The sequence below is a fragment of the Sinocyclocheilus grahami genome, unplaced genomic scaffold (genome assembly GCF_001515645.1).
Source record: "Sinocyclocheilus grahami isolate Dianchi unplaced genomic scaffold, SAMN03320097.WGS_v1.1 scaffold132.1, whole genome shotgun sequence".
NCBI classification, from domain to species: domain Eukaryota; kingdom Metazoa; phylum Chordata; class Actinopteri; order Cypriniformes; family Cyprinidae; genus Sinocyclocheilus; species Sinocyclocheilus grahami.
In genome coordinates, this window is record NW_015505311.1 from 621787 (window position 1) to 635608 (window position 13822).

General features: G+C 36.3%; 1 protein-coding gene across 1 annotated transcript in view; it reads right to left on the reverse strand.

Moving 5' to 3' along the window:
- Positions 1-1005: 1005 nt before the first annotated feature.
- The window catches only part of LOC107590693 (ephrin-B2a-like), a 13378-nt gene continuing 561 nt past the window's right edge, over positions 1006-13822 (reverse strand). Inside the window, exons 2-5 of the mRNA XM_016279595.1 lie at positions 10761-11050; positions 5265-5357; positions 4772-4885; positions 1006-2426 (exon numbers count right to left, since the gene is read on the reverse strand). Coding sequence (XP_016135081.1) covers positions 2029-2426; positions 4772-4885; positions 5265-5357; positions 10761-11050 — 895 coding nt within the window. The 3' untranslated portion in view covers positions 1006-2028. The remainder of the gene's footprint in view (positions 2427-4771; positions 4886-5264; positions 5358-10760; positions 11051-13822) is intronic.

Genomic DNA, 13822 nt, shown 5'->3' on the forward strand with positions numbered 1-13822 from the left:
AGCTGCATCAGCTGATTCTATCAAATTTGACCATTATAATCTTAATTAGCTTGGCTGATATTTTGGCTTATCGGTATCAGCATTAACCATATCAGAAAAACAAACAGAGACCTTCTGACCAACTTCTAGCTGTTGTTGGCATGTTCATAAATAATCCTGAGTATAAGAAAGTGAGTTTCAGGTTTCAATGATGGTGACGGTAATAAAAGTATATTTTACATTTGCAAAAGTACATCAGAAATTAGTACATTCCAGGATGCGGGTTTTTGTGACAGAAGTGTTTCTTTTGGCCGCCTGTGACAGGCAGCTGGCTTGACTTGTAGATTTACCACCCCATTGTTCTGTCCCTCCATAACAAAAACACAGTGTTTCCTGTTCTGCTCTACCCATGCTTAGTATTCAGGGTGGAATATTATCTGTAAGGTCAGAGGGGAGAGGAAGGGCCAAAGATAATGTGCTGTGGAAGGTTAGAGGTCCTTATCTGAGTCTGTAAGAAAAAGCACAAACACAGTGTGAGAACATGTGTGTGTGGCCGGGATTGTGTGAGACGGTAAAGTGTGTCTGAGGTCATGAGGTGTGAGTGCTTCTTTTGAAATGCATCACACTACACTCCCCACCATGGGAGAGGGCCGAGTGTCCTGTGACCCAGTGCGTCATATGGAAATGAAACCAAATGGTATGTGCTTCCTATGTAGTCGCCAGGGACATGAAGAACCTAACGAGTGGACAGTCTTGTTTCTGATTATTGGTCCAAAGTTGGCTATTGAAGCATATGAGGGTAAATCTCGCTAATTGTCAGAAGTTAAGCAAATCACATATCACCTAAAAAGTCAAATGGAGAATATCTATCTATCCATCCATCCATCCATTGTGATGTTTTCAGATATTGAGTCAAGATTTGTGTTTTGACACTACTTGAGGCCACTTTTTTATTTGAACAATAGAAAACAATTTTGTGAACTTTTCATTCATTCATAAAAAAAATAATAATAAGAGAGCAGCACAAGCGACTATGGTGAATCATTTCATTCAACCTTGTCAGCCATCTGGAATGTGAAATTGGCTAGAACAACTAGAATCAACAAACAAGTTTAACAAATGCAAGATTTCAAAAGATATCCATTCTATCCAACATGTTGCTTCTGGTTTGCTGAAGTAAACTCCTGAAGTATCTGAACAAAATCAACTGAACATTCAATGATGAAACGTAAAGGACAAGCACTGTTCAGATTCATACAAAACATAACTTAAAGCATAATTTCAATGCTTGGCTATTGTATTTACATTACCAAGTCAACAAAGGATCTTTCTGTATGTTGATCTTTAGTTTCGTTTGTTTGCTGTTTGAATAAATGTTTGAAAAGTTATAAGCAAATGGGGATAAAAGAACCACATGCGTTTCGGACCACACTGGCTTGAACGTCAACAGCATAAGGGCTACAAATGTCTGAACTGATGTGTAATATGCATCCATCAGGCCAGCTTTGGGATGCAAACAGTCATCCTCAGCCTAAATTGCATCAGATGGACTCAAATACATTGAAGAATTGCAACGTACAGGAATAAAGGCCTCTTCTCGTGCATGAACATTCAAATTTTCAGCTAAGCTCTGGGAGTTTTGAAACACGAAAATAAGCAAAAAACAATAATAAAAAAAAAAAAGTATTGTATTTTCCTAACAAAATCAGGTGTTCTCAGATCCTTCACATGAGAAGTTTATTCAGCATGACTTTGCAGCACTTCACTGCTTGTTCATCTGTAAGATTGTTCTAAGTCTTCCAGTTTTCCATGTTCATTTATAAACAGAAGAGCAAATTCCCATGTGCACCAGCATCTAATCCAGAATCATGTCTCAACAAAGAATGAGTTTTTTTTTAATTAGACAGCACTACAGCCATTCTAGCAACCAGTTAATAGGGCTAAACCAACTGGAGCAAGCAACTGAGTGTCTGAGAGGCATCAAAACACTGATGTCCATCATTTGAAACAGAGCCGCTTTAGTGTCCATGGCTTGTTGTCCATTCTCTGTCAAACTTTGTAGTAAATGTTTGCAGGATTTTGTGGTGGCATTTCTTGGACAATGTAGACAGGGTGCCCGTAGTCTCCACTGACCTTTTCATAGTGCGGGCAGTACATGCTTCCTGAGGTCCGCAGTGGAAAGATGATGTCACTCGGCTCAGAGCTGTTATTGTTGCTGCCACCACTGGCAGCACTTTCGCGTTTGGGCAGCGTGTTTAATGGCAGTTGGGCAGAGCACTGCGCTGAGTGTTTCTGATGACGACGATGCAGCAGTGCTACCAGAGCGATGGTGATGATGATGAAGATGACAGCACCGGATGCAACACCAGCAAACAGGGCGACTTCAGATCCAGCAGATCCTACAGTCTCTCCGCTCTTGCCTCCGGCCTCACCATTCTGCATAGTGTCTGGGGAACGAGAAAGAATAGGGAGTTTATGACCAGTTGTTTTTTTTATTTTTTGTTGGATTAAAACATGATGGTGAAAATAAAATATCCAGCTCTTTAAGTCTAAATCATTTAACATCATGAGAACAAGGATATGCAAGTCCAAAAAGTTTACTTTTACTTAAAATATATATTAAATAATATACATAATATATATTATTTATATTATCCCCAAAAATCTGAATATCTGTCATCTATTCTAATACAAAAAAGGTTTCAAACTGGTCAGACACTCTATATTTAACCAAACTTTATTAAATACAAATATGTGGTGTAAAATTGAGTAAAAGTTTGACATCTAATATATATCAAGCATGTTTAATCGATTAATTATTATAGTATTTAATTTTATAATATATTATATACAGGCCCGGATTAACACAGTGTAGTGCCCTAGGGTGGCCACATTTAAAGTGCCCCCCCGACGATTCATTTTTGAATGTGGTTCTACAAAATGAACATTTACGTATGTTTTTACAGGCACTAAAACGTACAATACTGATGTATTTTCAGCATCTAAACGTACAAATACTTACGTATTTTCAGCATTTAAACGTACAAAACTGACATTTTGATGACACCTAAAAATGAATCTTTATGAATATTGAAATTGTGGCATTAATTTTATTATTGTTGTTATTTTTAGATGTCATGTCAATGACCTTATGTTTTCAATTGCATTATTAAATTGTTTACTCGCTTACTTAATATGAAATGATAACATTTAGTTTTGTTCTGTGATTTCTGCTGTCAGCTCGTTTCCAAGAATAGGCCTGCATAATGTTAAACAAGACTTCACTTTAAACCCTTAAAATAAATAACATTTCTGCAATCGTTTAACCTTTACTTGTCATGTAATGTTTACTTTGTTTGTCATGGGCCACAAAAGGCGTTTTCTCCGACATGCTGTGACTGACAATTGAACTATAAAATACACCAAAAACTATTCGTGCACTGTAATCCAAATCAGAATCCATATGACTGCGAGGAACAGACCCAAATCCAAGTCTTTATTCGGCGATCTTCATCTCCATCCCGAGCAGTGAGTCCAGTGACCTTAAGCAGCAAAGCCCGCGCTGACTGACCCGCTCTTTACAAATGCAAATGTTGCCGCTTCAAACTACAGGTTTTACAGCGATCGAACGCTCATTGCCTCTCGCCTTCACGGAGTGGATCGGGAAAATAATCGGGATATTTTCAGCGATTAACAACACAAATTCTGCTCTGCACCTCACAAACGTTCTGTATTCCACCAGAGAGGACTGTGACTGCAATGCATCGACAATTGGATTACTTTTGGTACATGCTTTTAACATTTTTGCAATAAATGAATTATTGTAATTGTATTTATCTATCTGTCATGTTTTTCTTATACTGTACAGAAATAGTTATGTTTAGGTTTAGAGGTAGGAGTGGGATTAGCGACTATGAAAATATTTTTTATGCTATTGTTACTAAAAGGTTATTTTCCTGCACATTTCGGTCAGTTGCGTTTTATATTCTTTTATATTCGCTATAAAATGGGTAGGTTTGGGGGTAGGTTAAGGGTCTAAAAATCTTAATCACTTATTGATAAAATTATAAAAATGCATCGATACGAATATCTTAATGATATAAAAGATACGTAAATATTTTGTTTTTTAGTTAAAAATCCATAGCGATTTGTACGTTTTAAATGTTGAAATTTGTCTAAATTGTACATTTTAGCATCAATACGTATAAACGTATACGTATAAACAATAATGAGATTAAGCTGGACCTGACCCAATCGCAATTCTTTATATATATATTTTATATTTTCTCTGTATATATTGTATCATTAAATCTTCATTTTGTATCTGTATCTCTTCCAGCAAAATAATATATATACAAAACATGAAAAATATTTTGAAGGTAGTCATGCCCCCTTATTGGTTAGTGCCCCAGGGCACTCGCCCAATCCCATCTATAGATAATCCGGCCTTGATTATATAAAATATTATATTATATATTGTATATATCAATATAATATTTAAAATGTTTAATTATGTATTTCCATTATTTTATGCAAAAGTTTTTTTCTTTTAATTTTTATGATGTGTGACTTTTTGCCATTTTTGCCATTAATCCTCATTATTTATATTTAATGATTTATTTATATTCTATTTTAATAATGTATTCATTATTATTAATAATAATATATTGTATATTATAATGTAAAATATATTGTATAGTGCATTAAATAGAATATTTAATAATTTAATAATAATTAATTTAATTATCATTTTATCATTTATGAGATTTAGTGAGATTTACCCAGTACTTACCAACTCTGCTGACAACATCGTTTTCTTTGCTGAAGGTGTCTTGGTCCTTATTATCAGGGTATTTTGGAGGATATCGTGTTGGATGATTTTTTGCTGAGAATGAATCTGTAGGACCTACAAACAAAACAGAGAGTTAAATATTAACAGGCTGCAACTAAAATTACTAGTCTAGCAAAGCATTACAAAATGTTCAGCGAACTGAAAAACTGATCTGAACATAATATCGGACCACCCTTACATCTTTTTGGCTTCTGGGTGTTATGTCCCAGGTTTTGAGAGAGAATTTAATGAATTGGCGTAAAGCTGCAAGTATCTCCCCACAAGCCCAAAGAAGGGACAGCTGGCATAGCCACAGGAAACAAGCTCACATGATATTTCAATTACACGCTGAGGCACACTAGCATGGACACCCACTACAAGACCAGTGACATGAAAGACTGTTATGGAAGCAGTGATCTTCATCGGTGAAGGTGTAGGTATGGGTGATACTCACTCTGTCCAACTCTCAGGACCAGCTTCATGGACTTGGTCTTGCAAACACCACCATCGTGGTTGTCCAGACCTTCAAAAGTGCTGTTAGATGTGGCTGAAAGAGGGAAGAATAAAAAATTAAATAGGCATTGTTATAATTTTGTTCACAAAAAAAAAAAAAAAATAAACATCTCACAAAACCAGTCAAGAACATGTCTGGATCATATTTTTCTTAATGAAAATAAAGACTTTTTTTTTGCATTGTGACTTTCCCGACAATTAGAAATATTAGAATAATAATGCAAAATCTCCTTTTCATTTCTAGAATGTGACAATTCTTATAAAAATGACAATTATTATAATAACTGCTTTAGTAATACAGTAAAATGTGCTGTAATAAAATGTTTTTAATCATTTTTATTTGGCATCAGCATTATGCTGATTACTATAAAATAGTGTGAATCAAATAAACTTTTAGAATAACAAGAATTACATGGGAAAAAAAACATCTTAAAAGTGAAACATCCACATACATTACAGCAAAGACAACATAGAGTAAGATTTGTAATGAAATTAATGTCAAAGCAATATAGACTTGATCAGTGTTGCGTCATAGCTGTGTGGGCGGAGTCGGCGTGGGGGAAAACAGTCCTTTCCCCCTCATTAGAAAAGCAGTGTTGACTCAGAATGAGTCGCTCGACAGAGCAACATACGCATAAAAACTGAGCCGTATTGGGTCGGACTGTCCGTACGGTATCTGTGACTGGACAAACGACCCAACGGAATGGCCAGAGGTGTCGTTTCCCAACATTTTTTGTTACCTAATTGAGCAAGAGACAGCTTAGGCTACTACAAGTCTATAAGAGACGGCTTGTGAAAGTAAACATTTGTAGTTTTGTTTTGCTTAATTTTAATAAAGTGATAAAGACTTGAGTAAAAGCCTGTCGTACTTTCTTATTGATATATTAAAACGTTTTTTAACATTGACAAAACAGGTAACATGAAGGTCCACTGAAGTGCCTTGAAATGCGCAGCGTTATTCTATGTAGTGTGTGCTGCGGCTGCCTAATCATTTTCACAAATACATGCCTTAAAATAAAGATAACATGAAAATATGTATATAAAATACCAAAAAACATGGTTATTGGTTACCAGTCTTGGGGAAAGTTACTTTTAAAAGTAATGCATTACAATAGTGCGTTGCTCCCTAAAAAAAGTAACTAATTACGTTACTTAGTTACTTTTTATGGAAAGTAAGGCGTTACGTTACTTTTGCATTACTTTTTAAATCTGGACAGGGCTTGCTTGTTTTATTTTAAAATAAAAAAGTTCAAATATTCTAAAAAATATATATATAAAAGCCTTTTCACACCAAAAGTGAAACGAATAAGCCTCAGGCTGAAGGGAAAGTAAATTTACGTCCGTACAGTAGAATACAAAAGAAGAAATTTCAACACACTTTTATTCAACAGCAATAAAAAAACACACAAATGTTTGTCTAGAGTCATTTTTGCTTATTAGTACAGTTGAACTGGATAATCGAAGGTCAGAAGCAAAGACATTGGTTAATAGAATGGGATTAAATACATAAAAGATAATTGTGTTGTTTAACATTTAATTATTGTAGGTTTGCATCATATTCTGAGTTGCATTATTTTTATTCATTTTGAGGAATAATGAATCTGTGTTTTTTTTGTGTGAGTGAGATGAATTAATGCATATTCATATTTATTTTCTAACTACAGTAACATCTTCTGATTTCTCTCAACATGGTGACAGGAGAGCTGTCAATTAATAAATTGAAAAAAAAAAGTAACTTGCGTTACTTATTTGAAAAAGTAACTCAGATATTCTCTTGTAAATTAAAAAGTAATGCGTTACTTTACTAGTTATTTGAAAAAAGTAATCTGATTACGTAACTTGCGTTACTTGTAATATATTACCCCCCAACACTGTTGTCACACATAGTTAAACCATGGTAAAAACAACATGTTTTGCTACACTAACCATAGTTTAACCATAGTATTTGTAGTAAAACTGTGGTTATAGGCTACAATTGGTAATAAAAACGGCAAAAAAAAAAACCTTGGTTAGCCTACTATATTTTTACTATAGTAATACCATTGCTAATTTTCGTAATGGATTGTGTATAATAATATGAAATAAATGTTTTAATAGATTATGACATCACAAAATGTCAGGGAGTGAGATTTATTTGATTGCGATGCGAAGGAGGGTTACTGTAAGCCCCATCAGAACTGGGTTGCGGTGCAGGGGGACAGGACTAACGACAGATCGTTGCAGTGTATCAGTCATATACATCGTCAGATCAGGTTTTTTAACTTCTTAGAGGTACAGAACGCCACACAGCAACTTTTCGGCATTGCACCAAGCAAAAATCATTCTAAATCATCACAAAAAGTAAAGATCAAGCACCTAACAAGGTCTCCACGCGTTAATTCGAATGGTTTGTTTTCCCCTGCGCCATAAATGGTTATGTCGTTTTTGTGGGCATTCCCAGCAATGCCGAACAAGTCTATTAAATAAAAATAGGAACATTTCATTTAAGTTTTATAATGCAACATCAATTATTTTCTTTGTTTTTTGTGAGATTCAAATGTCTAAATGTAAATGTGAGATTCACCCATCCAACATTTAGTAGCCTACATTTCAGATGTTGAATGAAAGCCCATCATCCATTTTAAACCTTCTACATGCCACCAAATTATTCTTTCCTCTCGAGGCTCATTTCTCTTCCAGTACTGTGAATGTATTTGGCCATATAAGGTTTAGTAGCTAGTTTATGACCGGGTCAGCTTTCCGCATGCATCCTCACAGGTGCTTTAAAACCTTTCAAGTGTTCCTTGCAGACATTTGAGTCATGTGTTCATCAGTCATTATGCATGTGTATGCAGAAGGTGAAGGTTCAGCTTGCTCTCACAAAGAGAAAATCTCAGTTTTGCAGCATGCCAAAGCTTCTTAAAAGCTTGCGTTTGTTTGCCAGTAAATCCTTACGAGAGGTGCACACGCGCTCTCGTGCACGCTAATTGAGAAAACCCTCATACTGTGAGTAATAACCCCAGTGTAATCACACAGGTTTGAACTTTACAGAAACTAAGCATATTACCAAAGCCTTTTTACATCATTATCACAGAATAGCAAGGATTTGCTCTGGCCGGCTAGTGGAGTGGCTTGGTCGAACGATTTAAATGCCATTGTGCCTGCACTCCCATACTGTGTCCTCTGATAGCGTAGCTAAAGAATTCCATTGGGCCGTAATCTCTTTCACTGCGAGGATTAAGACCAATCCCACATGAACAAATGGACTTCCCCTCCAAACTGCTTAGGGCACAGAAAGAACTGAGGGACCAGCGAGTGAAAGGGCAAGAGAATGGGGGGTGGGCAGAGAAAGCCAACCAAAGACCTAACGAGAGAAAAACAGAGGGGGAGAAAGAGAGAGAGAGCTTTTACCCAACATGCCCCAGTTCCCTACAACCGTTCCCACATTCATCTGCAGCGGCCGATCTCTAGATGTGACCCGACTCTTCGGCTTGAATGAAGCCCGCTCATTTCCTAACCACAACAACCACATTCAGCGCCTCGGGCCAGCGCAGCTCAGCCAATCACAAAGCCAGCGACCGAGCAACAAAGTGGAGGTGGAAAATTGAAGTTGCGCACATACAAGTGTATCAAAGCAGATGTTATGCTTTCAGTATGTTCATTTTAGATTTTTGCAGACATTAGGAGATCTAACTATCCTAGTTATCATATTTTAACCACATATCCACAGAGAAACATATCCTGTCTGTCAGTATGTCTAGAAGAAATGCAAATGATTTGTTGAGAAGTGCAGCAGGACATGATGTCTTGTATTGATTGCGTAGATATTTAATGGCTGCTCATAAATTTGAATAATATACATTGTGTCACAAACATATAAATGCAATTAAACCAACTATGTTTTTTTATATACTAGCACTATTCCTTTCTCCTTTTGCTCCAATTAAAACTACATTGTGAAACGTGGCAAAATACAATTTATGCTTTATGAACAAATGCCTATTTAACAAATACTTTGGATGTTTCCACATGAAGTAAATGTATTTTTCTTAACTTACTGTAAAATCCATTGATATAAAACCTAAATGTCTCTCTAGAAAGTGAAAATGTATAGGAAAAAAATAGTATCTAGTACCTTGTTCATGAACAAACACATATACACTACCATTCAAAAGTTTTTAGTACAATTTTTTTGACTTGCTATTTTTTATGATATACTCCTTTGATGGCAAAGCTGAATTTTCAGCATCATTACTCCAGTATTCAATGTCACATGATCTTTCAGAAACCATACTAATATGCTGATTTGGTGCTTAAGAACCATTTCTTATTTTTTATCAGCGTAGAAAACTGCATTGATAAAACTAAATTTGTGTAAACTGTGATTTTTATTTCTTTGATGAATAGAAAATTCATAGTAATATCATTTATTTGAAATAGAAATCTTGTGCAACATTATTTTAAGTTCATAATGATAATTATTTTACGTCTTTTAATCAATCAATTAAATTCATCCTTGCTGAATAAAAGTAATAATTTCTAATAAAAACTTTTCAATGGTAGTGTACGTCAAGACTTTCTAGCATGCCTAAAAAAAGTTCTCTTCCTCTCATTTTGTCAACATGTTCTGACATTTGCATGCACACAAGGCATGCACACACACACACACACACACACACACACACACACACACACACACACACACACACACACACACACAGACACACAGACACAGAGTTAAGTCTCTTTAGAATCATTTAGGTCAGATATTTGTGTCCCTCGGGCTGCAGGCCAAGCTGCCTTGAAAAATCACATCAAACCGATCCGTCTCATACTAGCGAAGGATTGAGGGATTTGGAGCGTGTAAATCTTAAATCACATAAACGGCCATTAAGGAATGTGCCAACCGAAAAGGGGCTATCAACACGCTAAACTGAACGATAACCCCTTTTTTCGAAGTGGTCAAATGATACTAATGACATCCATTTAAAGGGCCATCAACAAGTCTTCTATCCCAGAGAACACTGAAGACTTGAGACGTTCCCCTCCCCGTAGGCGAAGACGACACAAATAGGCCTGGGAAAAACTACATTTAAAAAATAAAAATAAAAATGAAGTGTGCAAGCTAAACTATATTATGATTAATGAACATAAATGTATTTATGTTTATAACAAAGACATCCTGTGTGGTAAAGCCAATGGATTTAACATATTTCCATTAACTATAAACTTGATATGTTCACTATTTTTGGAGGGCTACACTAGTCAGTCACCTTCCCAGAAAAGAACACGGAAAAGATATCTTGGGAGACAATGCCGGAGGCTGAAATTCCCACGGGTGGGATCAGTTCTGCATTTGACTCCTTCTACACAGTGTTACAGCTGGCAACGAAGGTGAAAAACGATCATGAATCAGCACCTGAAGTAAATTCTTGAGTAAGCATGGCAATACACTTACAGATGATGTGATAGTCCTTCCCTTTGTAGAACTCCAGGCCCCACAGGTTGGGGCTGAACTCTTGAAACTTGAAGGTAAACTTCACGTCCTGGTCCGGCTTGTCACAGTTGAGCAGTAACATGTCGCCCTTAGTAACTCGACAGGTCTCAAGTTGTTCTTTGGGAACAAGATAGACCTGGAAGTATTCAATGTTCGTCTGCTCAGTGGAGCCTGGCTTGATTCTTGGACACACAATGTCCATTTTGTCTCCGATCTGAGGGTATAGTACTACACCCCTTCCTGGAACAAACCTGTAAGGAACAAAGTGGTGTTAAATATAAAGTTACAGAAATAGAAAAAAAAATTCTGATTAGCATGCATAATAATTAATGGATTCTCCATAGTTTATTAATTAGGCATTTATTTAAAATGTATCATGTTTGGATGTCTAATAAATTAATCCTCAAAGCAAAACTATTAAATATCTGCATCTCATGGTTTCTTCAGGCAATTAAATTAACCAACTGGTAATTGGCTTTATTACTATTTTTAAGGATCAGTTCTACTAGATGGGGATAGTTCACCCAAAAACAAAAATTCAAAGATGGTATTTTGAAATATGTTTTAACAGTTTATGAACATGAAATCAACATCAGTGGGGTCCAAACACTGACTTTCACTGTAATAAAAATTTACTTTTTTTGTAAAATATCTTTGACCCATGGCCACCACCCTTCACTTGTTATAAAACAAGCATCCGACTAAAATGGATTGAGACAAGCAATTTCCTTTGGCTAATTTTCAGAGTTCTGTCTTGAAGCAGAATGCAAATGCATCTAACGCATTTGGAACCTTGGCTTACTTACACATTTTTTGACTTATGTCTGCAACTTTGTAGTCTTCCTTATTTCTTTCCCTATTACATACTTCTCTGCCCAGTAATGCATTTAAACAATTAACAATCGCTCACTCCTGACTGTTTGCTGGCAGTCCTTTCACTGCCCTCAATGTTTATTACAACCTCACAATAGTGCCTATTACAATGTTCAGTTGTTGGGTTTTGATATTGACCTTTCAATTATTTGCAGATTCTCAGATTAAGCTGATTTCTCATTAAACACACAAATTCCATTGTAAACAGGCCATTGTGTGCACTGGATTTGTCCTTTATATTCTAAATCTGCCATGACAAAGTTAGACATGGTCTCATTCTCTCCCATGCTTCCCTAAACACCATAAGGCAGAATAAAAGAGTCACTTTCTAAGACTAGCTTCCATCCTCATAAAGTCATTAAGAGCTGGAAAGAAAGGGACCCTCGAGGTTCTGCTGGGGGTCCTGAGAAGACAGGAAGCTTTAGTGCCCCTCCTCCGCCCCCTGGAGTACCAATTTCTGTGTGGCTCAAACCGGGATGGGGGTTGAACTGTGCCTTCATCCCAGCGCACCTTTTGTCTCCAAAGCTCTGTGACAAAGATGACCCACTGAGCTACTGGAACTCATGAAAACCGATTACAACCTGCAGCAAAGCTCCGATACACCACAGCTTAGCATCTTAAAAGAACGTTGTCCTGAATCTAAACAAAAACTGATCTATTTGAATACAGGTTCACCACTGTGAAGAAACAGCTACCAGGGCAACCAGTTTCACCTGAGCGGCCAGATTGTAGAGCAAAATGTGAAATCTAAGTGCACTTTTGGTGAAAATGCACGACGTATTCACAAATATTAAAGTAAATAACATCCAAACATTTTTTCAGGCAAGTTGACCAAATGGCAAGACCACCCTATGGCAGAACGAGAGTGTGTACTACTTTGGCAGCTGAGAAAACACCAGGTTGGGTGTTTCAGTCTCAGAATGTAGCACTTACCCTTGTTAAGTGCATTTCCCTTTCTTTTAGCATAGTGTACTGAAACTGTTTGTCCCCATGCAGAAAGATGTGGTGAGGAACAGATGCATAATTGTCATAAGACCTTGGAGATGCACTTCACAGTGGAAAAAAGGAGCTCAGGCAACAGATCTCTCTATGGCAATCAGAAAGAGGCTGTAATCCACTCTTCAATTTAACATTTCTCAGCTTATAATCAGTCCTAAATTTAGGCTGTGGCTCAGCACTCTTACACGATATCAACCATGATGTAAGGGCTCCACAAGTTTGATTGCTCTAAGTGTAGATTCATTCTGCAGCTTTTCCTTGGCAAATACCAGGGTACATCGATTTTGCAAGATTGTCAACCTTACCATATAATTTGTACAAAACACTGCATTTACCTAATTGCTTAAATTATGTAAATATATATATATATATAAATTATCATTTACAAATAGTGGGAATGTCTATAAGGTGGAAGTTTGTTTTTGAAAAAGTGATCGCCGTTCAGCCTGATTCTGCAAATGAAAGTACTTGCATCTCAATGTTGCTGCCAATAAAACATAATTGTAACTAAAACCCTGCAGTCTGGAAAGGTGGGTGGTCCTCCAACAAAGTGCCATGGATTACAAATATGTTTAGTGAGCTGTCTTGTGTTTAAATGACTATGACAGGGTAATAAAAATCAATTGAGAAATCAGCAAATTAAAGCTGTGAAAGAAAGTGAAATTGCAGATAAACTTTTAAAAAATTAATTGTTCTTCAATGGCTTCTTTACTACACCTTTAGCACCCTTAAGTACCTTTTTTGGCTCGAGGTGTCTGTGTGGTACTTTGGAGATTAGAAAAATCATGTTACATTATAGGGTATTTCCTACCAATCAGCATATTGTTTTATTTCATGTCCTAGTACATATTTTTGCCTTTGAATTATATGGAGATCGGTAATTCAGAGATCAACTTAACTCAAACTTATTTTTGAGTTCTATTAGGCCTACTTGTTATTTATTAGACAACAGTGTGTATTCCAATTTTTACTAGTAGCATTTACAAGTTTACTAGTACATTTTACAAGTCTGAACCATAATTAAGCCATTATAACTAGTCATTACATATGACAAGATAAAAAAAACTAGTGCAACAACTGGGATAGACACTAGTGTCAGAAAAGGCTATTAGTAAGGTACATCTGGGACAATAACTGGTATGTCCCCCCCC